Source organism: Rhinopithecus roxellana, chromosome 3, assembly GCF_007565055.1.
Source record: "Rhinopithecus roxellana isolate Shanxi Qingling chromosome 3, ASM756505v1, whole genome shotgun sequence".
Taxonomy (NCBI): domain Eukaryota; kingdom Metazoa; phylum Chordata; class Mammalia; order Primates; family Cercopithecidae; genus Rhinopithecus; species Rhinopithecus roxellana.
In genome coordinates, this window is record NC_044551.1 from 23,913,463 (window position 1) to 23,940,979 (window position 27,517).

General features: G+C 36.4%; 1 protein-coding gene across 1 annotated transcript in view; it reads right to left on the reverse strand.

The window, feature by feature from the left end:
* Positions 1-11,114, reverse strand: part of SLC25A46 (solute carrier family 25 member 46) — a 29,259-nt gene extending 18,145 nt beyond the window's left edge. Inside the window, exons 1-5 of the mRNA XM_010385972.2 lie at positions 10,715-11,114; positions 7,881-7,923; positions 6,202-6,259; positions 3,662-3,739; positions 1,759-1,859 (exon numbers count right to left, since the gene is read on the reverse strand). Of these exons, the coding sequence (XP_010384274.1) occupies positions 1,759-1,859; positions 3,662-3,739; positions 6,202-6,259; positions 7,881-7,923; positions 10,715-10,994 (560 nt within the window). The 5' untranslated portion in view covers positions 10,995-11,114. The remainder of the gene's footprint in view (positions 1-1,758; positions 1,860-3,661; positions 3,740-6,201; positions 6,260-7,880; positions 7,924-10,714) is intronic.
* Between the last annotated feature and the right edge of the window lie 16,403 nt (positions 11,115-27,517).

Here is a 27,517-nt window from a genome sequence, read left to right on the forward strand (position 1 = left end):
TTCTTTAACAATCCAAAAAATCCACCCTGCCAGACAATAAATTTGGATTAACAAACCATTCCAAAGCCTTTAACATTATCGATAGGATGATATACAAAAATATAGTGCTGATTTGGAAAATCACAGAGTAATGCCAAATAGCACCTTAAAAATTTCTAATTTCCAATATTACCTATTAACATTCCTTTCATATACTCTTTGTAAGATTCCTTTGTTACCCATCATTGTGATTGTCCCAAATGTGTATCATTCCTCTCATGCTTTTCTACTACAACACCAGTGCTTATCACTTTTTCACCAAATAACCCTGTATCCTGCTTCACAGAGAGAAGAGACACCCGAAAGCAAATTTCCCTAATTTCTCTACCCTCTCTCTCAAATGTATCTACAATTCTAATTCTCTCATTTTTGGTTTCAAGAACATGATTGTCCTACATCTTATGCTATTTCCAATTTGTTCTGAGGACCTCTCTAATTTCTCTCATTATCTCCCCCAACTAACCCCCCCGACCCTCGCCCAACACACACACGACACACATGTACGCCTAGGATTCTGTCCTTGGTCCATTTTGTTCATTTAATCTACACTTTCTCCTTAGGTGATTTCATCTATCCTAAGCTTCAACTGCTACTTTTATGGCATAATATCCAAAGCTCTGCCTCTGCTTCAATTTTCTTTTTTTTTTTTTTACTCTGATCCATGGTTCCAACCAAATATTAGACATGTTCCCCTCCCTCAATGTCTCACAAGAATCTCCAACTTCATTTATTGAAAGATAAATTCTTTATCTTCTTCCCTACTCCAACTTTTTCTTCTTCTTGAATTCTCCAACTTGGTTAACATTATACAATCTAGAAATCTAAGTCACTAATGACAACTCATTCTCTCCTATCTCCAATTACCAAGCTAACACAATGACCATCAATTATACTTCAGAAATATCTAGCCAGCTCATCCCTTTCTGTTCTGTTCCACAGTTCAGAACCTTCTCAGTCTCGCCTAGATTATTACAATAGATCTCCATAAATCTGTCTATACTATTCCATTTATTTTACACTGCCATTTGAATATATCTTGATCAGAACATCTATATATTAAAAAAAAGAAACATATTCCAACCCCATAGAGAATAAACTTACAAAGGCACAATTGTATTGTAATGTAGCACCTCAGCTTCTTTTCCTCATATTCCATTTCATATATACCCAATATTCCGAGCATAAGACACTTCTTTTTATTATCTAGACTGTCCAACCCCATGACATTGGACATGTTACCTCTTCTTGCTTACATGTGTCTCCTTCACTAAACTGAATACTTAAAGAGCGGGAATTGCTCATATACCCACATTTGTTCCTCAGCTGGCAGCTGCTGGCACATAGCAGTAGAAGCTGAAAGATACATCTCCATAATACTAAGCCAAGACACATTTTCTTATCACATACTAATTTAATAAGATATAATTAATTTTATTCTTTGTTTCTTCTTTTAGTTACTTCAGACAAGTTTTCAGATTCAAGATATTTTTTACTTACTTTTAAAACAATATAATAGGGGAGGGATGGGGACAAGGGTTGAAAACTACCTATTGGGTATGATGTTTACACAATTGGGAATTGTTGGATGAGAGGATCATTAGAAGTCCAAACTTCAGCATCACACAATATACCCATGTAATAAGACTGCACATGTACCCCCTGAATCTAAAAACGAATCACAACATGAAACTAACACTGAAGAAATGCTAAAAAAGGTACCTTGGCAAAGGTGTAAATTCACTAATTATGCCTTCTGCTCCAAGTGTGACTCCCTGGACAATAAATGTACTTCCCATTCCTTTCCACAGGGCTCTAGGTCCCTAAAATGAACAAAATTCATGGTTATTTCTGTTAATACCTACATTTGAAACAGAAAAGATCTTAATAAAACTTGATATTGTGTAGATATTTTCCAATAAGACATTATTCTAATAGAAATATTAGTAGAGAACTATAATTAAATTAATTTTATATCATTTTAAAGTTATATTTAGGCCGAGAAGAATATTCCTATTAATTAAAAGCCCTAATGATTAACTAATTTGTCCCTAATATCTATATATTCAACTCCCCACTAGTCCTGTCCTGTGGATGACACAAGGTAACTTGAAACTTACATATCCACAACTTAACCCAATCATATTCACTCATTCCACACCAATTCTTTCCTTCTCTGCTGTATTTCCTATTTCCCTAGATAGCAGCTTCATCACCCTAGTGTCCAAATAATATATCTAGAAAACATTTTTCTCTCACTGTTCCTATCTAATCAGTCCCCAGGTTCTACAAATTCTACTCCCTTAGTATCTTACAAATCCATGCTCTTCTCCATACTTAACACTATTACTTTATATCAATTTGACTACAAGTTTCACTGTCTCTGGTTTTGCCCCTTTGCATAATACTATCAGTAATACCCCTATTATTTATCTATGTTATTAATAGATATACATGATAGAATTAAAAAGAAGCAATAGGGTATCAGTTGAATGTCTCCTTTTCATCCCAGTCCTCAGCAGCAGTTTCACAATTTATCCTCAAGGTAATCCATGCATATACAAGTATATCTCTGTGTGTATGTTATAGAAATACGTTTGTTTTGTTTATTTTTAACAGGTGGTATTATCTTGAAACATAAAAAATATCCTGGAGATCATTCCACATTAGTATAAACAGAGCTACCCTCTTATTTTTAAAGGTTACAAGGTGTTCACCATAATAAACCATAATTATTTCACTGGTACCTTAGTGATGGACATTTAATCATTTCCAGTCTATTATATGCAATGTCATAGGACATCCTTGTATATATATATTTTTGCATATATACATGCACATCTATGTGGGACAAGTTCCTGGAAGTGAAATTAGTAAGTCAAAGAACACATACATTTAAAATTTTGATAGATATTGCCAAACAATGCAAAGCTCTTCAAGATACTTTGGTCATGGCTAAAACATCTTCAACAGTACTCTTGTAGCTTTTAAGATCTAGTGTGCAGTTCTTAGAAGGTGCTTTAGAATCTGGATCCTGCTTACTTCTCTGGCTACTTTTTCATCTTTCTGTTACAAGCTCCCATTGTACTCTATTAAATCCATTCTCAAACATTATTATCTCTCTTTGTCTTTGGCCTTCACACATCTACTTTAAAAACCTTTTCTCTATCTTTATCATGAAGAGTTAGCCTTCTCAACAAGAAGCACACAATTTGGGCCTTTCTTTTCCCAAAGTTTTTCCCAGGCATACACTGAGCCCAAGCCCAGTTTTGATAAAGTACTTCTCTTTTGTATTCTGACAGCATTCTGTTCTTCTAATATTGCCTTTATCTTACACAGCACAATCTTCTGTTTAAGATCTTGTCTCCATGAATAAATATGAGCCTCTTGACAGCAGAGACATCATCTTAGCACAGCTCTTTGTGGTTTTGCTAATTAATTTGTACTTTTGCTAAATTAAATTCTGAAAGATTCAAAAACATATTGTTGTGCTACTTTGGTTTTACTACAACAGTTAAGATGTTTTATTGACCAAATTGAAAGTAATTATTATTGCTTTAATGATTACTAAGCCCAAATGACACTTATATAAACCTTTAATAGAATCCATAGACAAAATTCTCACCTGAGTTTTGTTGAAACTGTACATAATATTGATGACTGTAAATGGAGTGAGGTGGTAATGCTGGGCATGGTAATTAACCTGTAAAAAAGATAATTCATGATTTTTTTCTGTTAATGTTTTGTCAAGAAATAACAGAGCCATGAAAGATATATGGTAGAATTGCAGTATAAACAAAAGTTAATTCCAAAGTCAACATAAATTACACATGAGCAAAATTACTCTTAAAAGTGCTTTAAATAACCTATTAAAAGTACAGTATGTACGGTTATATAAATACAATCTGAAGACCAATGTATAATACACACAGTACTGTGGACTATATAATAAAGAGGGTCTTATTTGATATTTGTATTGCCTTAAAGAATTGAATTACATCTCCCAACTCATGTTCATTTTAGGCAAGCATTTTTCAAACTATACGTGGTAACTGACTGGTATATGAAATCAATTGGGGGAGTGTCAAAACAATATTTATTACGTGAAATAATAAAATATTAGAATGTACTACATTCTAATGGTATTTCATAAAACATTTAAAAATAATATATTTGTTACTTATATATAACGTGTCCATTGGATCTCCATGTTAATATTACTACAATGTAAATATATATCTGAAATATACTGTTCTGTGGCATATACAGTCAATGCTATTTTAATGGTATTTCTGTATACACACTTTTCAGTGCTAAGCATGAACAGATTAATTTATAATTATTTATACTGTTTTGAATTCTAACAGCAAACAAATATAGGAAGCATTACTTTACAAAGAAAGTGGGTTTTAACAGGCCGAGCACGGTGGCTCACGACTGTAACCCCAGCACTTTGGGAGGCCGAGGCAGGCCGATCATGGGGTCAGGAGATCGAGCCCATCCTGGCTAACACGGTGAAACCCCGTCTCTACTAAAAAACAGAAAAAATTAGCCAGGCGTGGTGGCAGGCGCCTGTAGTCCCAGCTACTTGGGAGGCTGAGGCAGGAGAATGGCGTGAACCCGGGAGGCGGAGGTTGCAGTGAGCTGAGATCCGGCCACTGCACTCCAACCTGGGCAACAAAGCGAGACTGTCTCAAACAAATAAAAAAAAAAAGTGGGTTATAACAGAGTTTGCAAGTGGGGTCCACTGACTCCTGAGAGTCCCATTACCCTTTCAGGGGCTTGACAAGTTCAAAATTATTTTCCTAATGATTACTAAGATATCATTTGCTTTTTTTGCTGTCTTGACATTCATTTTCACTAATGGTACAAAAGCAATGGTAGGTAAAACTCCCAGCTCATTAGCACAAATTGAGGCAGCACTATCAAACTGTATTTTCGTACTTACAGTATTTTTCACCTCATTTACCCACAGGGAGAAAAAAGCAACCTTCATATAGGGATATCCTTGATGATGAAGTAACAAAATGTTAATTTTATGAATCCTTGACCTTTGAGTACACATCCTCTTTCTAATTAATATCTTGTGTGTTACATAAGGAAGATTGCTGTCATGAGGAAAGCACTTGTATGATAGAATTGCAAGCTGAACTAGCCACTTTTTTCACAAACATCATTTTTACTTAGAAAAACTCATTGACAGACTATACCTATTCACCCTTAGGACAGACATATTTTAAAAAACAAAGAAAGTGAGATTGTTGATTAAAACAAAAATAACTAACAGTATTTATTGTCAATGATAAGTTTGAATTTTCAAGTAAAACTCAGAATTTTGGAAAATCTATATCCATCATCAAGAGCCGACAATACTTAAAGACTTTTCTAGTGAGATCAGTAGTATTTTTAATGAAGATGATTTTTTGATATTTTATAATCAAATGTCTTAACATCAGGAAGATCTATGTAACTCATCTGGTCAATATTTTTCAAATAACTTATGCACAATTATACAGAATCATGCATAAGTAAAAATATCTATTCAAGATGCAGTATAATTGAATGGATTTTTTAATGTAACAAAGTGTAAAAAGTTCACTAAAATGATTTCTGATTTCACAATGCAAATAACCTTTAAGAAACTACCACACAGTGAGTTTTGGTGCAATTGCAAAGAATACCCACAATTATCTCAAAAGAATATAATATACTTCTCTCCTGCTTTCAACTACACATGTGTACAAGATTAAACTTCCTTGCTTCTTTCAAAAACCACGTGATGCAACAGATTGACGGCAGAAGCATATGAGAGCTCTCTCCTATTATGTCAGGTGTTAAAGATATTTGCAAAAATGCAAAATACTTTCATAAAAATATATTATCTTACTAATAGGTGTATTATTTTAATGAATTATATAGATACATTGAAATTTTCCCAATTTTAATTTCTGAAATGGTAAATATCAACAGATATGACTAACATAAACCAAAGTTATTTAGGATCCTCAATATTTTTTTAAGACTTTAAAGAGGTTTTGAGACCAAAAAGTTTGGAACATTTCACATGAAGTAACAATTACCTGGTTTCATGTCATTTATGTAAGTTCTGCCCTTCATATTAGGGTCAGAAGTATTGCTTCAAAAGATTAAAGAAATGACATTTACCTGACATTGGCGGCGTAGAACAATGCAAGGATGTGCCAATACATTTTCTGTAAAGAGACTATATAAAAATAATTTATATATATGTATGTCTACACAGAGACAAATTAAATTTACAACATGTATCTTTCTGAAATTATTCTTGCCTGAAGAATCATGCATTACTTTGTTTTCCATTCTTAAAAAAATTAAACAGATCTTTAAAAATGTCTAGAAATGTTTGCAAATGATTCTACCCATAACAAAATTCAATATGAAATGAATGAAAACCAGATCTGCATACCAGTAAATAAGGGAAACAATACATAATATGTAATAGTAATGTCTGTAGTGTAAGATGAAACTAGATCTCTGTTTGTTTAATGTGGGAAATGACACATCAGTTAAATGGCATTTAATGCTGCAAATTATTTCTTTCAGAAAATGTCCTATGAACAACATTCCTAACAGCAGAGCCATTTGATCTTCATGAACCCCATTCTAAAAATGTTGGTTTTGATGCACTTCAATGATAAGGTTTAAGTATAAATTTAAGTATAAATCTTAAATTATAAGATTCTTAATGACCATTTTAATTGACTAATATTTATGTATCAAATTTCTGATTTGAGAATGGCCCCACAAAATAATTACAGCTGTGGGTTTCAGGTCTCAGAGTGACATATAAATACATGTACACACATATTTATATGTAATAATAGTCTATCAAATGAATCAAAGCTTTAATTATAAATATTGAAGCAAAAAACAACTCCAGCAGAATGGAAAACAGATTTTATTTATATTGACATTAACACCCTCGGGTCAAATAAAGTATTTTTCTTGGTTAAAATGTTTAAAATTATAGTGATCATTATGGCATGAAATGTAAGCTTTGTGCAATTCCAATATTTTTGAAAATGGTTCTAAGGATCACAATAATCAAGACTAAAGGCTTTGCTTAAAATGATCGTTAGATATTAAAAAAAAAAAAGTAATGCTATCACCAAACGCTGATTATGAACACAATCTAGATGCTATGCTGCTAAATATCTTGTAAGCATTAGAATGTTTAGAGAGAAGCCTCCATGCATAATTACTTTTTTGATGGGAGAGAGACAGATTACATTTCATTTTATTCTTTGGATAGACCCATGAAAAGAATGAAAACCAGATCTGCAAACAGGTAAGTAAGGGAAACAATACATAATATTAATATCTACAGTATAAAATTAAACTAGATCTCTATATGTTTGATGTGGGAAATGCCATGTCAATTACATGGCATCATTAAATGCCATGTAATTTTTATTTCTTTCAGAAAATGTCCTATGAACAAAGTTCCTATCAGCAGAGTCATTTGATCTTCATGAACCCCATTCTAAATTACTTTTTTTGATGGGAGAGAGATAAGATTACACTTCATTTTATTCTTAGGATAGCCCCATGAAAACAATTACAATACTCATTACAAAATTACTTTGTGTTTATAAAATTGGATGACGAGTCTATCCTTACTGGAAAAACTATCAAATTATATATTTTAAATAATGATTTTTTTTCCTGCAAAATATTATTCAAAATTTAAGCTGTTGCTTCAAAGAAACAAACTAAAGGAAGCAATAATAATCATTTAATATTATAAATTAAAGAAAAACTCTAAATTAAATAAAAGCTTTAAACATCTTTAGATAAAACATTACCTTGCAAGTCCAATACCAAATCCAGCAAATCTATTCAGCTGTTCTAAAGTTAAAAAAAAAAAAAAAAGAAATAAAAAAATAAGATTACTGATAACCAATATTTAGGTTTAGTCTAAAAACAATTTTTAAAAATTTATTTTATTAACCTGCTGTTCATTTAAACCGCAAAGTCAAATTCTGATGGGGCCAGGGAAATAATTTAAATGAAAGAAGGACTCTGCTGGGGTTTGTGGCAAATTGCAAGGTGTACAGCCTTTAAAGCACAATTACTCTTTAACTCCAATTCATTGGTGCCACATGAGAGTGTGGGCCCAGGGTTTTGAAGCTGTAATTTTTTCAAAAAAAGATATTCTCATTTTATATAAAAGCTTCCAATTTTGAAGTCCTGGACAACTATTTCAGAAATTGTTAAAACACTGTCTGGGCCTAATGAAACAAATATGCAGACAGAACCTAAGGGCTAGCAGTTTTCAGCTTCTGATTCCAATCAAATAAAAAATTTTCTATGGTTGGCCGCAGCTGATATTTTACCTACGACTTTACCTCCTGTGCTGTAAAAACTAATTATTCACTGTTACTGATGGAGAGCATTTATTAAACCAATAACTGCAAGTAAAGCACCTCGAAATTATTAATTTGAAAGGGTACTTAGGGATAACCAAAATGGGTAAATACAGTTCTCTTCTTCCCCATCTCTTCAAGTTTTAAATAGTTTGAGGCTAGCTGTTTAATTAATCGGAGTAGGTTACTGGATACGTATGTGCTACTACAGATGGTATGTCTGTTGTGTTACTGGAAAAGTTCACAGCTGGAAACATTCCTATGCATATGTCAAAAGAGAAAAGCCTTTCTTCTTGACTAAACTCAAAGTCATAGTGGTGAACTATTACAACCCCAGGGAACCAGACATTAAATTCTAACTATAATACAATATTCACAAATTACAATTCTTTCTTCTCTTTCAAATGAAGCAATTGCCCTCACTATTCCCTTTCAATCAGAACAAGGCCACCTAAGCATGTTCCTGGGAAACTACGCGGTTCACCCTAGAAAAATGTACAAGCTAAATAGAAAGCTTCTTTTACCCACCCTTAGATTTTACCTTAGATTTTACCCTTTTGTTTCGTTTTGGGACGGAGTCTCGCTCTGTCGCCCAGGCTGGAATGCAGTGGTGGGATCTCAGCTCACTGCAAGCTCCGCCTCCTGGGTTCACTCCATTCTCCTGCCGCAGCCTCCCGAGTAGCTGGGACTACAGACGCCCGCCACCACATCCGGCTAATTTGTGGTTTCACCATGTTAGCCAGGATGGTCTTGATCTCCTGACCTCGGGATCCGCCCTCCTCGGCCTCCCAAAGTGCTGGGATTACAGGTGTGAGCCACCGCGCCCAACCTTACACTTTTTATATGTATAGATCATCCCCAAACAGTAACAGAAAATGCTACTAACATTTTCTGGAAGGTATTAGGAAGATTTACTCTTGTTTACTGTGTAAATCTCTTTGGTGTCTAAGTTTGTTGCAAAATTAACATTCACAGACCTGTTACGGCTGCAAAATGAACCCCTGGTTGTGTCAAGGAACTCCTCCTCATTGTAACCATCAAAGCGTAACTTATGAAAAGATAAAAACATAAACTTTACTGCCTAAGAAGATAACTGTGTAGCAACGGTATATGCATTTTTGAATTATTTGATTTATAACTTGTAAAACCTTTCCAGTATTCTTCTGGACTAGTATTGGGACTAGTACGATACAACGGGAAAAAACAAAAAACAAAAAACAGCGAAGAGTCAAAAAGCTAATTGTATGACAGTTAGCTAGGTAAGTCATCTATCCTTCTTCATATCCTCATTTACTCACTAGGCATTCGTTAAAGTCTATTCTTCCTAGTTGAATAAATATTATTTTATTTCCAAGTCAAAGTCGAGGAAATGAGAATAAAGCCGATACCTACAATAAATTTAATATTAAATAATACCATTAATCTATTATTCTAACAATTGCAGGAGAATAGAAAGAGGTAGCTATTATTCTTTATCAATAAAAAAGGATGTTGAAAATATGTACATTATGCAGTGTTGCAGCTTTTCTGACATCCCATGGAGAATAATTATGTCATGATTCCAAATTCCTATCTTGAAATTGTATCGGTGTTTCTAACTTTTATATGTAGTTTTTAGGTCAGAAGAAAGAAAGCAGAAGGGAAAATTATAGGAAGGAAACTTTCTAGACTGGGGATCTGAAAAGCAGATAACACTCTGGTATTTAAAAAGGAAAAGGAAGGAAACTTTTTTTTTTTTTTGCCTATGTATCCCATACTGGATTCTTCTACACATCTTAAAGATGAGAAAACTGAGGGCTCACAGAGGTTAAATTGTTCAGATTACGAGTGGCACAACCAAGTTTGAATCCAAATTTGCTTATGCTGAAAAGCTTCTCTTTTCAGAACACAAAACTACAAGTAAACACATTCATTAATTAATTAAATCAAGAAAATACAGCTGCCAAAGTTAATCAGATAACAGTAAATAATCCAAACTCCTTTTTAACTCTGGCCATCAGTTGAGACACCAAAACCTCTAAAAATTCCTACTATATACCCCATAGCTAAGGCAGATGTCTTTTTTGGAATTGATCCAGGAGAATTCGTTTGCGTGAGGAAGGAGGAGAAGGCCGGCTTCAGGGGCAGAGGACGAAGGAGGGCAAAGGGTGTGGCGCGGGATAGGATGAGAAGGAACAGGAGGCGGGACCCTCTGCGCCGCTTCCGGGGTCTGCAGGCCTCAAGCCGCGGCCCCACTAACCCACGATCCCTGCGTCGGTCCCCATGCTTCTCACCACTGCTCTGCCCCTGCACACCGCCGCCGCCAGTGGAAAAGGGTTCTTCCGTGGGGCCTTCGTACGGGGTGGAGGTGTTGGGCACGCCGTAGGGGGGGCTCTTCTCGCCCCAGTGCAGATTGCGGCTGCCGGGGATGTCTGGGGGAGTCGTCACCCAGTGGCCCAGGTCCGCCCCGGTGCTGAAGGACCTTGCAGGGAAAGCGCCGCCAAAGCCCTGCTCGTCCCGGGCACCGCCCCGGTAGCCCAAGCCATCAAATCCGTCCGGGCGCCGCGGATGCATTGCAGCGGGGGCAGGATGACGCGAGCCCGCCCGGAGCCCACCACCACCCGGGCCACCGCGACCTAAAACCACACAGCTTCCCCTAGGCAGCCGCCGCGCCTGGGAGATATTCTGACAACCGGAAGTCACGTTAGAAACCCGGAAGTCTTGGGAGCACGTGATTATAGCCTCTTCCGGCAACCATTAGTGGGCACGGTTGCTAGGGAGACACGGCGGTAACCTATACCTTAAAACTTTGTTGTTATTAGGGAATAGGTGGGAATATGGTTGTGGGATTAATGAAACACGGTACCAAAGAGATTCCAGAAAGAGAATTGGTGTAGGAATAGGGCCTACATGGGAGGAGGTCAAAGATGCTTCTTGGAGGGAGCCGATAACCCGCGAGTGGAGCTTACCCGGTGAGATGTCGGCCAGAAATACCCCATGTCACAGCTATGCCCCAGATCTCAGTGTGTTCTCACGGGGCTGGTGCCTCACCTGCTCCGAGGAAGCTAGTAAAGGTTGGAGTTGTGGAGGGTTAGTAACCTTCCACCTAGCTTTGTCTCCCGCACTTGGGAGTAAATCTATTGAGAGATATGGTACCGCCTAGTGAGCGCGAAAGTGCTGTGGACCACCAGAGCAAGCATTTTAAAAGTTCAAGTGAACGTCGGGGGAAAAAGAAACCCACGTACTCGAATACTGCCCTCATGGAGTGAGGAATTACGGGTTTTACTTTTCTAAGGCTGTAAAGAAACTAGTTTTCTGTCGTATTTTTCCCGATGTATCTAAACCACTCAGGGTATTGAAATCCCAGTTGTATCTTTCAAAATCGGGACCTCTAATTAAATAACTGAGAGGAGATCTGTAGAGGGTCCCCTACTACCTGTTTTCATTAGCTCCACGGGATCTTGGGGCAGGCTCCCTCCTCAGATCTGAGGAACCCTTCCATGGGTTCATCCTATGTTCCTTCAACTCGATGGACGCCCAGGATTCCTAGAGCTTTTCCAAGAGAACTCTGACGTGCTGTTCTCGATCTTCCAGATGCGAACCTTGATTGAAAGTGATAATCAACTTTGTTTTGAGCGAACTGACATTTTTGTTTACAGTTTTATCACTACTTTTATTTTTTGTGGGTATATAATAGGTGTATATATTTATGGGTTACATGAGATATTTTGATACAGCATGCAATGTGTAATAATAACATTTGGGTAAATGGGATGTTCGTCACCTCAAACATTTATCCTTTGTGTTGCAAACATTCCAGTTACACTCTTCTTAGTTATTTAAAAATGTTAATTGTACATTTTAAAAAAACTAAGAAGAGTGTAATTGGATTGTTTGTACAATTAACATTTTTAAATAACGAATTGACATTCTTAAATTTGATTGCGATGTAGCATGGACAAAGGTGTTGAGTCTCTTGACAGTACTCAAAGGTGTTGAGTATTACTGGTGTGCTAATACCAAATTACTGGATAATTAATATCAAATATAAAAAATATTTATCTGTTCCTTTGGAATGATTGGCTCAAGGATGGTATTGTTTCAGGTCTTAGGCTATTTTTTTTTTTTTTTAAGGAGAAAGGTAAGAAGGTCTAATTGTGTCTGTACTTTTAGTATAAAAACAGTGGCATCTCAGAATTTCACATTCACATGAGTGGAGAAAGGATGAATTATTGAACGGAGAGCAGCTGGGTAGCCAGTTGAGGGGGAAAGCAAGGCAATAAGAGCCCTACCTCACAGCTTACTCTGAAAGTAAAGCTGCAATATACTGTATTTTTCTTAAATTTTTAAAAATTAAATACTAGAAGAAAATAATATAGGCGAATGCCTTTTTTTTTTTTTTTTGAGACAGAGTCTTGCTCTGTGGCCCAGGCTGGAGTGCAGTGGTGCGATCTCCACTCACTGCAAGCTCCACCTCCCGGGTTCACGCCATTCTCCTGACTCAGCCTCCCAAGTAGCTGGGACTACAGGCGCCCGCCACTAAGCCCGGATAATTTTTTTTTTTTTTTAGTAGAGATGGGGTTTCACCGTGTTAGCCAGGATGGTCTCGATCTCCTGACCTCATGATCTGCCCGCCTTGGCCTCCCAAAGTGCTGGGATTACGAGTGTGAGCCACTGTGCCTGGCGAGGTGGATGCCTTTTAAACAGTGAGTTGGAAAGTTTTCTGAGAGTACAGCAAAGTCAAAAGCCATGTAAGAAATCAGTAAAAGACTATAATCAATATGACTGTATAAAATTTAAATTTCTGTGTAGTAAATTTTAAAATATATAGTAATCACAATTGAAAGGCAAATCACAAACTAAGAAAAATGACATTTTAACATGGTTTAAACAATAGATCAGTATCTTTAATGTACAAAGAATTCATACCAATGAATAAAGGCAAATCAGAAATATGAGCAAAGGACATGTAGAGGCAATTCATGCAAAAAAAAAAAAAAAGGAAGTGTAAATAGATAATATCATATAAAAATGTCCTTTACTAATTGAAAAAAGGTAAATCTTAATAACAATTGTCTTTCACATATTAAGATGTTTAAAAGGGAAAAATGCACATTGTCTTTCCAGGTTAGAAGAAAGTATCTTTCATTAATTTCTGAAGTGATATAAAACATAACTTTCTGATGGACAGCAGTTTGGCACTATGTATCAAAAACTGTAAAAATAACCATATTTTTTGACTCCAAAATCTTAGAAAACAAATATAGGGTTTTTTTTTACATGTTTCTTGCATGGATAACATACATATGTTTATGGCATGATTGCTCATAATAGGAAAAAATAAGCAGGAATGCAAATATCAAATAATTATTATTGATTAATAATTTATTATTAAAAGTATATATCCATAGAGTTGTTTAGCCAGAATATATTTATTAAGCACCTATCTCGTGTCAGATACTATTTTAAGCAATGAGGATAGAGTGATAGATAAGCCAGAAAAAGTGCTTGCATTGTTAGAACTGACATTCTAGTTTAGGGAGACAAATAACAGATAAATACATCCTGTCAAATATAGTGCAATGCCAAATAATGACATGATTATATTAAAAAAGCCTAAGTGAGCAATAAAGGAAGCTTTTTTAGAATAAGGAAGTCCTCTTTGAAGAAGTGACCTTTGAGCAGAGAACTGAATGAAGTGAGTGAGTGAGCCATCTGTGAATATGTGGGAGTTTTCCAGGCAGAGCTGAGCAGGAGAAAGGCCCTGATAGCAAACTAGGTAGCCAGTGAGAAAGGGTGAAAGTGATAGGAAATGAGAGCTGAAAGGAGGCTAGGTGGCAGATCTTGCAAAGTCTTGTGGGTGGTGAACAAAATTTAGGTTTTCTGAGAGTAGAGGAGTAATGTGACTGTGTTGATATTTTATAGGAATCCACCTGGCTTCTGTATGGGAAAAAGTAAAGGTTTCCACCTACTAAAGGCAGGCAGCTGAGGCAAAAGATAGTAATAATTTCATCTAGAGTGATAGTGTAATGGAGATGAGAAGAGTTTAGAGTGAAGATGTTTATAGATTACATTAGAGATGAATATTAAATGACATGAAAATATGTTCAATTTAAAACATGTACAGTATGATCTTCGTTTTAAAAATATTAACAAAGATGCACAATAGAAGAATGTGCTAAAATGATAGTATTATGTCTGAGCATGGACTTGCATAGTTTCACTTTTTATTTAATTGCTCTAAAAAACTTAGCTTTTTTTCCTAAGAAGAAAAATTATTTTAGAAAAAAAATTAATAGAGCAAATTTAGTTATGGGCAGACAGCAATAAAGATCTTTCTAGATTACTAAATCTGTTCATATCATTTAATCAGTAGTCTCTAGAGCACTATGAAAGCCCTATCATCCTGTATTTCTCCAAAATATTTCTGAAATAATTATGCTGAAATCATCCAGAGTTTATTGCTTCAAACTTGTTTGAGAAACTCAACACAGGAATTAAAACATGCATTTATAAGGTGGCCAATGCATTTTGTGAAAACAACAGAACGTTTGTATTAGTTTCTATTGTGGCACAATAAATTGCCCCCATAACAAATTGAGCAGCTTAAAACAACATTTAATATCTCAGTTTCTGTAATTTAAAAATTTCAGAGTGGCTTTACTGGATAGTTCTGTCTTAGGTTTTCCATGAGGTTCTAGTTAAGACTTCTACTTGGGATGCAGTCATTTTAGACTTGACTGGGTTTGATTAGGGCTGGAGGATCCCCTTCTAAGATCTCTTACTCAGACAGCTGTAGAAAGAATGTTTTTATTTCTTGCTGATTGCTGTTAATGAGGTTTCAATTCCTTGCCACATGAAGTTCATAGAACATCTTGAGTGTCCTTATGATGTAACAGCTGGGAGACAGACAGCAAGGAGGAAGCACAATGTCGTTTATGACCTGATTACACCTCATCACTTCTACCATGTTCTATTTTTTGGAAGAGAGTCACTAAGTCCAACCCCACACTAAAAGGGGAAGAGGATTTGACTCTATCTTTTGAAGGGTTGTCAAACAATAGCATTTATATCATTAAAATGACTAAAATATTAAATCACTATATAACAATTAATGGGTAGAGGATGTTATTAGGTGCCAAAACTAATAATAAGGAAATTTTTAGCTCAAGTATTGACAGAATAATATAGTTTTTTACTTTTTTCCTTAGTAAATAGATATAAAGGATTAATTTTCCTTGAAAATAATGTGATAGAAATACATATAACCCGCCCCAAAGAGCTTAATACATATTTTCAAAAGTCCAGTCATTATTATTGTTGACTTGAAATACAAATGAAAACTAGCAGATTGTTTCAACAGTTTTCAAGAGTTGGCACAGAATGCTATGGTCCTACGAAACAAAAGTGCCTGTACAGAGCAAGCAAGTCATTCATTTATGTTAACATTGTGCTAGAAAATTCTGATGCTAAATAAATTCAGCTCACAGGATAAAATAAAAATTACCTATATTTTTTATTCAATAATTCACTCAGCAACATATATTAAGCATCTACTATGTGTAAACCACTGTATTGGGTACTGTGATGCAACTATACACTCTTTTATTTATATCTTTTTTAGAGACAGGACATCACTGTGTTGCCAAGGCTGGTCTTGAACTCCTGGGCTCAAGCAATCTCCCCACCTCAGCCCCCCAAGGTGCTAGGATTACAGGAGTGAACCACTGTGCCTTGCCTGGTAAGTATTTTAAAAGGTGAAATTTAGTAATATTTTACATATTTTACATGTAAAATAACTTGAAATAAGCATTTAAAAAATATCTTTCCAACAATAGAGGTGTTTTTGTTTTGTTTTGTTTTTGTAAAATGATATGATATACCAATCCACTATGGTGCATTTGATCCTGATTACATTGGTAGGGAAGTTAGGCAAAGCACATTTAACATCTAAACACTTAATGGGACACACACAGTAAATGGAAGCAAGTGAGAATATTTTAAATTGTGAATTGAGTATAAATTTTCTAAATTGCTGAGTTTATTCTTTTTCTACTTGATAGGCTATGCCATTTATGTTCAGAAGATGGTGATGCCCAAATTATTGGACTCAATTTTTCATCCCTCTACCATAGTATTATACCATATGTCCATACCCTTGTCATGGCCTCATGATGGGCAGAGTAGACTTTCCTGCCCTTTGTTTGGGGAGTTGGTAGAGTGATATCCTTGCGCAAAAAGGTGTTAGCAGGTGTGACCCGAACAGAGGCTTTGCTCAGTTGGCTTGCCCTCTTGGGCTTCTGCCATAACCATGAGAAGCACCTCCTGAATAACCACTGCCCCTTCACTCTGGGCTCCCGAAGGAGTTGGAGCACACCTGAACCCAACTGGAAGTCTGGGGACAATCCTAGGTGAACCCAGCCAATATCACCAAAATCCAGCCAACCTGCATGCAGAGGAGTGAATGAGAAAAATAAATACTTGTATTTTAAACCACTAAGATTATTTTGGCGATAGGTGACCAACATGATGCTTTTGCAGAATTTTAATTGAATTTTATTTCTAAAATGTCCACTATAGGATTAAATACTATCATCACAAACATGTCAAATAACTGTGTAAGAGAAATTTTATCTTTTAGTAAGTTAAAAAATGCTGTGAAAATTAACCCATTGGTACAAGAAATAATTTGAGTAAATGCAATATAAATTTCTTAAAATCTTGCTTTATCTTCTTTAACCTCTAGTAGATTTTTATAAGTTGAATGACCATTTTAATATCATTTGACTTTTTAAAAAAGTTTATTTTAGGTTCAAGGGTACATGTGCAGGTTTATTATGTAGCTAAATTTATGTCACAGGGGTTTGTTGTACAGGTTATTTAATCACCGAGGTACTAAGCCTAGTACCCAATAGGTTTTTTTTTCTGATCCTCTCCTCCCACCCTTCACCCTCAAGTAGGCCTCAATGTCTGTTGTTCCCTTCTTTGTGTCTCTGTGTTCTCATCATTTAGCTTCCACTTTTAAGAGAGAACATGTGGTATTTAGTTTTCTGTTCCTGTGTTAGTTTGCTAAGGATAATGGCCTCCAGCTCCATCCATGTTCCTGCAAAGGACATGATCTTGTTCTTTTTTATGGCTGCATAGTACTCCATGGTGTACATGTACCATATTTATGGTCATTGATGGGCATTTAGGTTGATTCCATGCCTTTGCTATTGTGAATAGTGGTGCAGTGAACATACATGTGCATGTGTCTTTATTGTAGAATGATTTATATTCCTTTGGTTGTATACTTAGTAATGGGATTTCTGAGTCAAATGGTAGTTCTGATTTTAGCTCTTTGAGGAACCACCACACTGCTGTCAACAATGGCTGAACTAATTTATACTTCCACCCAACAGTGTGTAAGAGTTTGTTCCCGGCCGGGCGCGGTGGCTCAAGCCTGTAATCCCAGCACTTTGGGAGGCCAAGACGGGTGGATCACGAGGTCAGGAGATCGAGACCATCCTGGCTAACACCGTGAAACCCCGTCTCTACTAAAAAATACAAAAAACTAGCCGGGCGAGGTGGCGGGCACCTGTAGTCCCAGCTACTCGGGAGGCTGAGGCAGGAGAATGGCGTAAACCCGGGAGGCGGAGCTTGCAGTGAGCTGAGATCCGGCCACTGCACTCCAGCCTGGGCGATAGAGCGAGACTCCGTCTCAAAAAAAAAAAAAAAAAAAAAGAGTTTGTTCCCTTTTCACTGCAAACCTCACCAGCATCTGTTATTGTTATTACTATTTTTTACTTTTTAATAATAGCCATTCTGACTGGCATGAGATGGTATCTCATTGTGGTTTTGATTTGCATTTCTCTGATGATCAGTGATATTGAGTGATATACATGTTGGCCACATGTATGTCTTCTTTTGAAAAGTTTCTGTTCATGTCCTTTGCCTATTATTCAATGAAATTGTTTGTTGTTTTCATATATATTTGTTTAAGTTCTTTATAGATACTGGATATTAGACCTTTGTCAGGTACACAGTTTGCAAATATTTTCTCTCATTCTGTATGTTGTCTATTTTCTCTGTTATTATTTTACCTTTGATTATCTTTCTCTTTTTGACAGATAAAAATTTCAGATACTGTTCCATTTATTCCCAATAGCATTTAAAAATACTAACGAAAACTCTAAATATTTGGCAAAATGAAGAGAGGTATCTGATATGGTTTGGTTGTGTCCCCACCCAAATCTCAACTTGAATTGTATCTCCCAGAATTCACACATGTTGTGGGAGGGACCCAGGGGGAGGTAATTGAATCATGGGGGCTGGTGGTTCCCATGTTATTCTCTTGATAGTGAATAAGTCTCACAAAATCTGATGGGTTTTTCAGGGGTTTCTGCTTTTTCTTCTGCCCCATTTTTCTCTTGGTACTGTCATGTAAGAAGTGCCTTTCACCTCCTGCCATGATTCTGAGGCCTCCCCAGCCATGTGGAACTATAAGTCCAATTAAACCACTTTTTGTTCCCAGTTTTGGGTACGTCTTTATCAGCAACATGAAAATGAGCTAATACAGTGAATTGATACCAACAGAGTAGGATGTTGCTGAAAAGATACCCAAAAATGTGGAAGCGACTTTGGAACTGGGTAGTAGGCAGAAGATGGAATAGTTTGGAGGGCGCAGAAGAAGACAGGAAAACATGGGAAAGTTTGGAACTTCTTAGAGACTTGTCAATGGCTTTGACAAAATGTTGATAGTGATATGAACAATAAGGTCCATGCTGAGGTGGTCTCAGATGAAGATGAGGAACTTGTTGGGAACTGGGGCAAAGGTGACTCTTGTTATGTTTCAGGAAAGAGACTAGTGGCATTTTGCCTTTGCCCTAGAGATGTGTGGAACTTTGAACTTGAGAGAGATGATTTAGGGTATCTAGTGGAAGAAATTTCTAAGCAGCAAGGCATTCAAAAGGTGACTTGGGTGTTGTTAAAAGCATTCAATTTTAAAAGGGAAACAGAGCATAAAAGTTCAGAAAATTTGCAGCCTGATGATGCAGTAGAAAAGAAAAACCCATTTTTTTGAGGAGAAATTCAAGCTGGCCACAGAAATTTGCACAAGAAGCAAGGAGCTTAATGTTAATCCCCAAGAATATAGAGAAAATGTCTCCAGGCCATGTTGGAGACTTTCACGGATCTCCTCCCATCACAGGCCTACAGGCCCAGGAGGAAAAACTGGTTTTGTGGACTGGCCCCAGGGTCCCCATGCTGTGTGCAGCCTAGGAACTTGGTGTCCTTGTCTCACCTGTTCCAGCCATGGCTGAAAGGGGCTAATGTAGAGCTTGGGCTGTGGCTTCAGAGGGTAGAAGCCCTAAGCCTTAGCACTTCCATGTAGTATTGAGCTTGCAGGTGTACAGAAGTTAAGAATTGAGATTTGGCAACCTCTGCCTAGATTTCAGAAGATGTATGGAAACACCCGGGTGCCCAGGCTAAAGTTTGCTTCAGGGGTGGGGCCCTCATGGAGAACCCCTGCTAGGGCAGTGTGGAAGGGAAAGGTGGGGCAAGAGCCTTACTGGGTTACTGACTATTGGAGCTATGAGAATAGGGCCACTATCCTCCAGACCCTAGAATGGTAGGTCCACCAACAGCTTGCACTGTGCACCTGGAATAGCTGCAGACATTCAATGCCAGCCCATGAAAGCAGCCAGGAGGGAGGCTGTAACCTGCACAGTCACAGGGGTGGAGCTGCCAAAGACCATGACCTGGAGGTGAGACCTGGAATCAAAGGAGATCATTCTATAGCTTTAAAATTTGACTGCCCCACTGGATTTCATACTTGCATGGGCCCTGTAACCCCTTTGTTTTGGTCAATTTCTCTCATTTGGAACAGGTGTATTTACCCAATACCTGAACCCCCTTTGTATCTAGGAAGTAACTAGCTTGCTTTTGATTTTACAGGCTCATAGGCATAAGGGACTTGTCTTGAATCAGATGAGACTTTGGACTGTGGACTTTTCAGTTAATGCTGAAATGAGTTAAGACTTTGGGGTACTGTTGGGAAGGCATGATTGGTTTTTAAATGTGAGGACATGAGATTTGGAGGGGCCAGGGGCAGAATGATCTGGTTTGGCTATGTCTCCACCCAAATCTCAACTTGAATTTTATCTCCCAGAATTCCCATGTGTTGTGGGAGGGACCCATGGGAGGTAATTGAATCATGGAGGCCGGTCTTTCTGGTGCTATTCTCATGGTGGTGAATAAGTCTCACAAGATCTTTATCAGGGGTTTCCGCTTTTGCTCCCTCCTCATTTTTCTCTTGCTCCCAGCATTTAAGAAGTGCTTTTCACCTCCCACCATGATTCTGAGGCCTCCCCAGCCATGTGGAACTGTAAGTCCAATTAAACCTCATTTTGTTCCCAGTTTTGGGTACATATTAGCAGCGTGAAAACAAACTAATACAGTATCGAATGGAAATTATTTACAATTAAGTTGTACACTACATGGCAAACCTAAATGATATCACACAATATCAAACATAGTAAGAAATTGTCATCTAGAAAGTTGTTAAATTACAAAATCAATATTAACTCTAATGCAACAGTTCAAACTGATAAATATTTTTTCATGGCTGTAGTTTTTTCCTGTGATTCACTTTTGATGTCAGATTGTTTTCCCTGGAAAATCAATTCTAATCTAGGAAGGTAATTGCAATATTATGGACTAATTTGAATCGTGGCAGTGAAGATGCTAAGAGCCTTGATTCTAAGCAACTGAAGGACTGAAGCTTAAGGTTTGAGAAATATGATTGAAGAAAATATAGTGCATATTTTAAATTGCTTAACTTACTAATAGTTTTATCTCTTTCCTGACTTTTTAATGAGTACTCACTAGGTAGATTTCTCTAGGTAAAATTTTGGTAAGTGCTATATAAGAGTACTCAGAATGCTAGGGAAACATTGAAGGATGACTTCTAAGTTACCCTGAAAGAGAGAATGGTCATTGTGTTGGAAGGCTTCTAAAATGCAGTGTCTTCCAAGATGAATGTGTCACTTTGGTTGAAGTCAACAGAAACTCAATTTGTTAAACAGGAGATTTATTGACAGGATAATCAGGGTTTATAGAATTGATGGAAGGCTGTAAGATGAGGATTGAAATGGACAGAAAAAAAAAATGCTGTTTTAGAGGACCAGGTAGTAGGAGGTACCACAACTGTCTTTTGGCAGGAAAATCTGTAAGGGTGCTGCTGTCTTTGCCCAGGGCACAGTTATTGCTACTTTCATCTTGATATTATTTGCTAAAAATTCAAAATCTTCAACTAGAACACATACTTGGTCAAGCTTCTGTCATATTCCAACACAGAGTTCTGAGAAAAGGTGATCTGCCATTTTTGACTTTTGTAGTGGATGATGAAACACCACTTCCCATTCATATTACGTGAAGAATTCCCCAGGTGGCATGGAAGGGTGATTGGATTCTCCAGATCCAAAATGTTGACAAATATCTAACACCCAAGTCTTGATACAAAAGTAAGCATTTACCTGGTGTCTGGTATTAGGGAGCAGAGGGTGGTGTGTGTTTGTGTGAGTTTGTGGCAGCAGTTGAGGAGTGAGTGGGCAAGTGTATTTTCAGACAGAGGAAGAGCATGCATGAAGTTATTAAGAAAGGAGAGCTCATGATGTGTTTAGGAAACTTAAAAGATTGCTATGAGAGAACTGTGGAATTTAAAAATATTTTTTACTTGATTACATGGCAGTGGTAAAAGTTTTAAAAATAAAGAAGACTGGGCCAGACACAGTGGCTCACGCCTTTAATCCTGGCACTTTGGGAGGCCCAGACAGGTCAATCACCTGAGGTCGGGAGTTTGAGAGCTGCCAGGCCAACGTGGCGAAACCCTGTCTCTACTAAAAATACAAAAATCAGCTGGGTGCGGCGGCAGGCACCTGTAATCCCAGCTACTCGGGAGGCTGAGGCAGGAGAATCGCTTGAACCTAGGAGGTGGAGGTTGCAGTGAGCCGAGATCGCTCCATTGCACTCCAGCCTGGGGACAAGAGCGAGACTTCATCTCAAAAAAAATAATAAAATAAAATAAAGAAGACTGGTTAAAAAAAAAAAAAAAAAAAAAAAAAAAAAAAACAGAACAAACCTGGGCAAGTAGGCAATAGGCAATGATGTAGTTTTTGAAAGCATAATTATGTCATACTAAGTGGTTAGGATGGTTTTGACATGCTTATTTTCCTAATTGCTAATTAATGGCCATTTCAGGTCTATATATATAAAATAATTTTTTAAAAACATATTAGATTTGTCTTGTCAAAACTTCAATGTAGATGACTAATTAAAGGGAGAAAGGGGAGGTATGACTTTATTAGATTTAGTTTTCATATGTAAATTTTCTGAATATTCTTGTCATTTTCTATAATCATTGTGGGTCTCCTATTAGCTTAATATTATTGTGACTGTAAGGTTATACCAATATTATCATAAAATTATTTAAAACTATTTCCTGTTTTAAGTTTCATCCCTCTGAGATTTATTCTTGGTATAGTATGAGATGGTAGTTCAAATTTATTTTCTTTCAAATTGTGCTCAACCTCTTTACAATTTTTCCCCACTGAGTTAAAATGGCAAATTTATCACATATAAATTTTATGTTTTTTTCTGTAATCTTTCATTCTACTGATACATATATATAAATAAAATCAGTAGATACATATATAAAATCAGTAGAGATATATATAAGTAGATATATGTAATATATGTATGTATTTGTGAATTCTTCCTTATATAAACATGTTCTGTTGTCTTCACTGTAGAATCGATGGGGTGGCTTTTTTCTGTAAATGCAGTATAGTTTCAATTGATTTTTATATTATGCAAAAGAATTTTTTATTCGGCCTTTCTTTTATTCTTTTTATTCAGTCTTCATTTTATTATGAATAACCTGGTTAACAGTTTGTGTTTTTTATGCTTTTAACACTTTTCTAGATCTCTTGAAATTAAAACAAGCAAGCCAGCAGACTATTATTAAATACCACAGTCTTTTCATTTTTATTTTATCTGGGTTATGGTAAGCACTGTTGACATTCTAGGATTTTTTCTGTAACATATGTAGTTTATGGTCTTTGTCAATTTCACTTTTTCATTATTACATTTAACTTACTAATCTTCTAGGAGTGATATGTCAGAGAAACCTGAGATCAAATATTGTAATTTCTGTTTTAAATATAAAAATGCACTCAAAAAACAAAAAGCTTAATTCTGAATTGAGGTATTTCAAGTTAAATTTTCTTTCGAAGTTTTAATTTTCACAGGACAATCCCTGTACATTACATTTCAAGTTTTTTTTTTTTTTTTTTTTTTTTTTTTTTTTTTTTTTTAATAGACAGAGTCTCCCTCTCTTTCCCAGACTGGGTACAGTGGCATGATCTCGGCTCACTGCAGCCTCCACCTCCTGTGTTCAAGCAATTCTCCCAACTCAGCCTCCTGAGTAGCTGGGATTATAGGCGCGTGCCACCAAGCTGGGCTAACTTTTGTATTTTTGGTAGAGACGGGGGTTTCACCATGTTAGCCAGTATGGTCTCGAACTCCTGACCTCATAATCCTCCCACCTTGGCCTCCCAAAGTGCTGGGATTACAAGCATGAGCCACTGCGCCCGGCCTACATATGAATTTAATCATAAATGCTCTTCCCCATTCTTCCATATAGTATTTTACACTGGTGAACATTTGTAAAATATATACATTTGCTCGTTAGTAGACATAGGAATTCTACAAGGATTTTTAAAGGACTTAGATAATTCTATTGCATACTACCTTTAAAAATAGGCATTCTTTTGTGTTTAAATTCGCCCTCTGGTGGTTAGTACATAGCAGAACATTCTAGGTGCTTTGTTTACTCACTGACGGGTGCTGAGGACACTGGCTGCTCCAAATTTTCTAAGTAGAAAGAACTTACGACAGCAATTTGATTTAAAGACATAGCTACTTTTGGTATGATAGGCGTGCTGGTTTGTTTTGGGGTAGCGGGATTAAGACACTGAGGAGACATTAAAGCACTGTCAAGCCACTTCTTGCCGCGGCTTTTGGCAGGATGTGCAACTATATACTATATTAGAAACAAATCATTACTATGTTCTTTAAAAACGAATAAAGGTCTTTCACACAGCATTGAATTTATTCTTTCGAAATTGAACACAAATGTGGTGGAGACGGGGACAGGGCAGGTGGAAATTTACTTTTAAGTCCTGATTGGCTAAGCCCTGGTCACGAGACCGTAAAAGAGCAACGTCTGTCTCTCAGAGCGACTCCCACAGCGTCCTTAGCAACCAGCCTTGTGGTTCCCAGCTGCCCAGAGCTCAGCGGCGAGTGATTAAGAAGTCCTGCTTCAGATCAGTTGGGAGCTCAGGTTATTGTCATATTCACCATCCCAGGGCAACTGGAAGACCCACAAAGATCCTCACAGGGGAATATTGAGCTTCCTTTCTCAAGGTCCCATAGCTTTGTTAGAAGAAACCTGCTACTATTTTGGTAGGTAAAATGTCTGCTCACAAATGCTTAACATTTTCCAAAATGTGTTCTGTATGTAATTCTAGGAGATGATGTTCTAAAGATTTCTCTGGTCAATACATTTAAAAAAACTATATGTCACACTGCTACTCAGAGAGATTTAGAGTATATATGAGCACAGTAACACTGAGAAATAGAAAAGTAGTCGCAACCCCAGACCGGGCCTGCCATTTGGGGCCCTCCTATGAGTCTAAGCAGTCCATCCTGGAACAGCCACCAGGTCATTTGATAGGGGAAGCTTTTTACTGGGGAGAATAAAGGAGGTGGGAACTTTCTTATTTCTATGCATAGGGAAATTCATTTAATCTCCCCTGGACTCATTTATCCTGGGGCAACCCTGAATTCAGAATACCAGTCTTCACACATCTTCTGTGGTTGGTGAAATTGCACCTTTTCGATTTTTATATATTTAGTATGAAGACACTTTTGGATTTCAAAAGAGAAGGTTCAAAAATTTGGCGCTGTGTGTGTGGTGTGTGTGTGTGTGTGTGTGTGTGTGTGTGTGTGTGTGAAAGAGAGAGGGGGATACACTGGAGATGTGTAATAAAACAATTTTTAAAAGCCATTAATCTTGAGAAAAATATCCAAGTTGTCTATTAGGAAAAATTTCTAGGAGGGGATAAGACTGTTGTAAGTCTTATTTACCTTACCATCTTAACAGTATGTCTGAACAAATTCTATCATTTGGTTGGTCAAATGATTTGCTTCTTCAGGTTAGAGTCTAAATCTTGTATTCTCTAATGCATGTTACCTTTCCAAAGTCTTGATATAATTTTAATATTATCTGTTTTTCAGAAATTGTCTTTTAAAGTATACATTTCAACCTTATTTTAATTGAAACTTTAAAAAATATATGAATAATTAATAGTAAAACTAAAAAAAGAAATCTGGGTCTGTGCCAGGTTGCAGATGAACTACCAAGCACCCATGCAGACTGCTGTAGGCATTTCATGAGCTGAAGCATTTCTTTTTAAAGTATAAACATTCTTGGTTTGGGCAATCCACATACATACTTGATTCAAGGTAGCAGATTTTTATTTCACTAAGACCTATTCTGCATGAACCCTTATCATCTTAATGAGTAGTGCTATATTCTTGCTGAACATCTGATTATCAGAATCATTCATTGTTATGATAAATTTGATAAGTGTTCCTGTTGTGAAGTTCATTGTCCATGCAGATCTCCTGGTAAAGCGTCTGCTCACAAATGCTTAACATTTTCCCAAATATGTCCTGTATGTAATTTTAGGAGATGATGTTCTAAAGATTTATCTAGTCAATAAATTTTTAAAAACTACATGTCACACTGCTACTCAGAGAGATTTAGAGTATATATGAGCATATTAACACTGATAAATCTTAGTATATGCAAACCTACTTATTTCTGTCTAATCCAGTGGTTTCTCAAACTTATTTCACAACAGAAAGCTTTTCGAGATAATTTCATCCCAAGAAGCTGTATTTTACAGAATGTATTTTAGAAATTAATGTTCTAAACTGTATATCACACTTATTTTTGCTTATATTTCCATAAAACCAAATGAATTCATTTCTTTAAAATGTTTCCTACTGATTCATTACAATACCAAAGAAAATAAATCTCTCTTAAAAATACACCACCTTAGTAAATTATTTTATTCCTATTACTTTCATTGCATTTTCAACAGTAATATAATCACTTGCTAAATATATATTGACTTTAGGTTTACTAGCTTCTTACCACAACATGTCAAGATTTTTTGTTGAAACCATATTTTTAACATTATAATATGTATTATGTAGCAGGTGCTCTATACCTGTCTGGTGAATGAATAAATAAAAGATAATTGATTTCTCTTTTAGAGTTCCTTTCTGCAGAAGACCAGTTATTTAACTATTTGGTGAATGAATAAATAAAAATAATTGATTTATCTTTTAATGAATAAATAAAAATAATTGATTTATCTTTTAGAATGCCTTTCTGCAGAAGGCCAGTTAAATGATTTTAACAGTAGTCCACCAGAAAAATGATGAGAACCCAATCTCATGGAAGTGGCCGTGACCTAGGATTTTATTACTGATTGTTTTGGGAAATTATAGAGAGCATGGAATTGAGAATAACTCTGAAATTCCTAGCTTGTCAGTTTGAGTGATTATATTAACTGAGATTTATTAAAGTAATACTGGATTAAGAGCAGTGTTTAGGGACCTGAAATGAGAAAATAACTGGTTAAGTTATAGACAGTTTAGATTTTTCAAGTACTTGTCTTTAAGCTGTGTGCCCAGAATTCAGTTGTAAAACAAATCTAGAGCTCAAGAGAGGTCAAGATTGGAGGCAGGTACTTGGGAGTTGTTGTTCTACAGTGCAGTTTGCAGCATAGGAATGGATGGCATCGACTCTAGAGAGGTGAGAATGTGAAGAGAAGGGTATTCTGGCCACAGGACTGATATGAATATCAAAAGATATAAAGTATGTGAAAGTACTTTGCAAACAATAAAGTACCATGCAAGAGTTATTATTATTACATCCCAGAAGCCTTACTGAAGAAATGGGTTTGAACTAGGTTTTCAGGAAG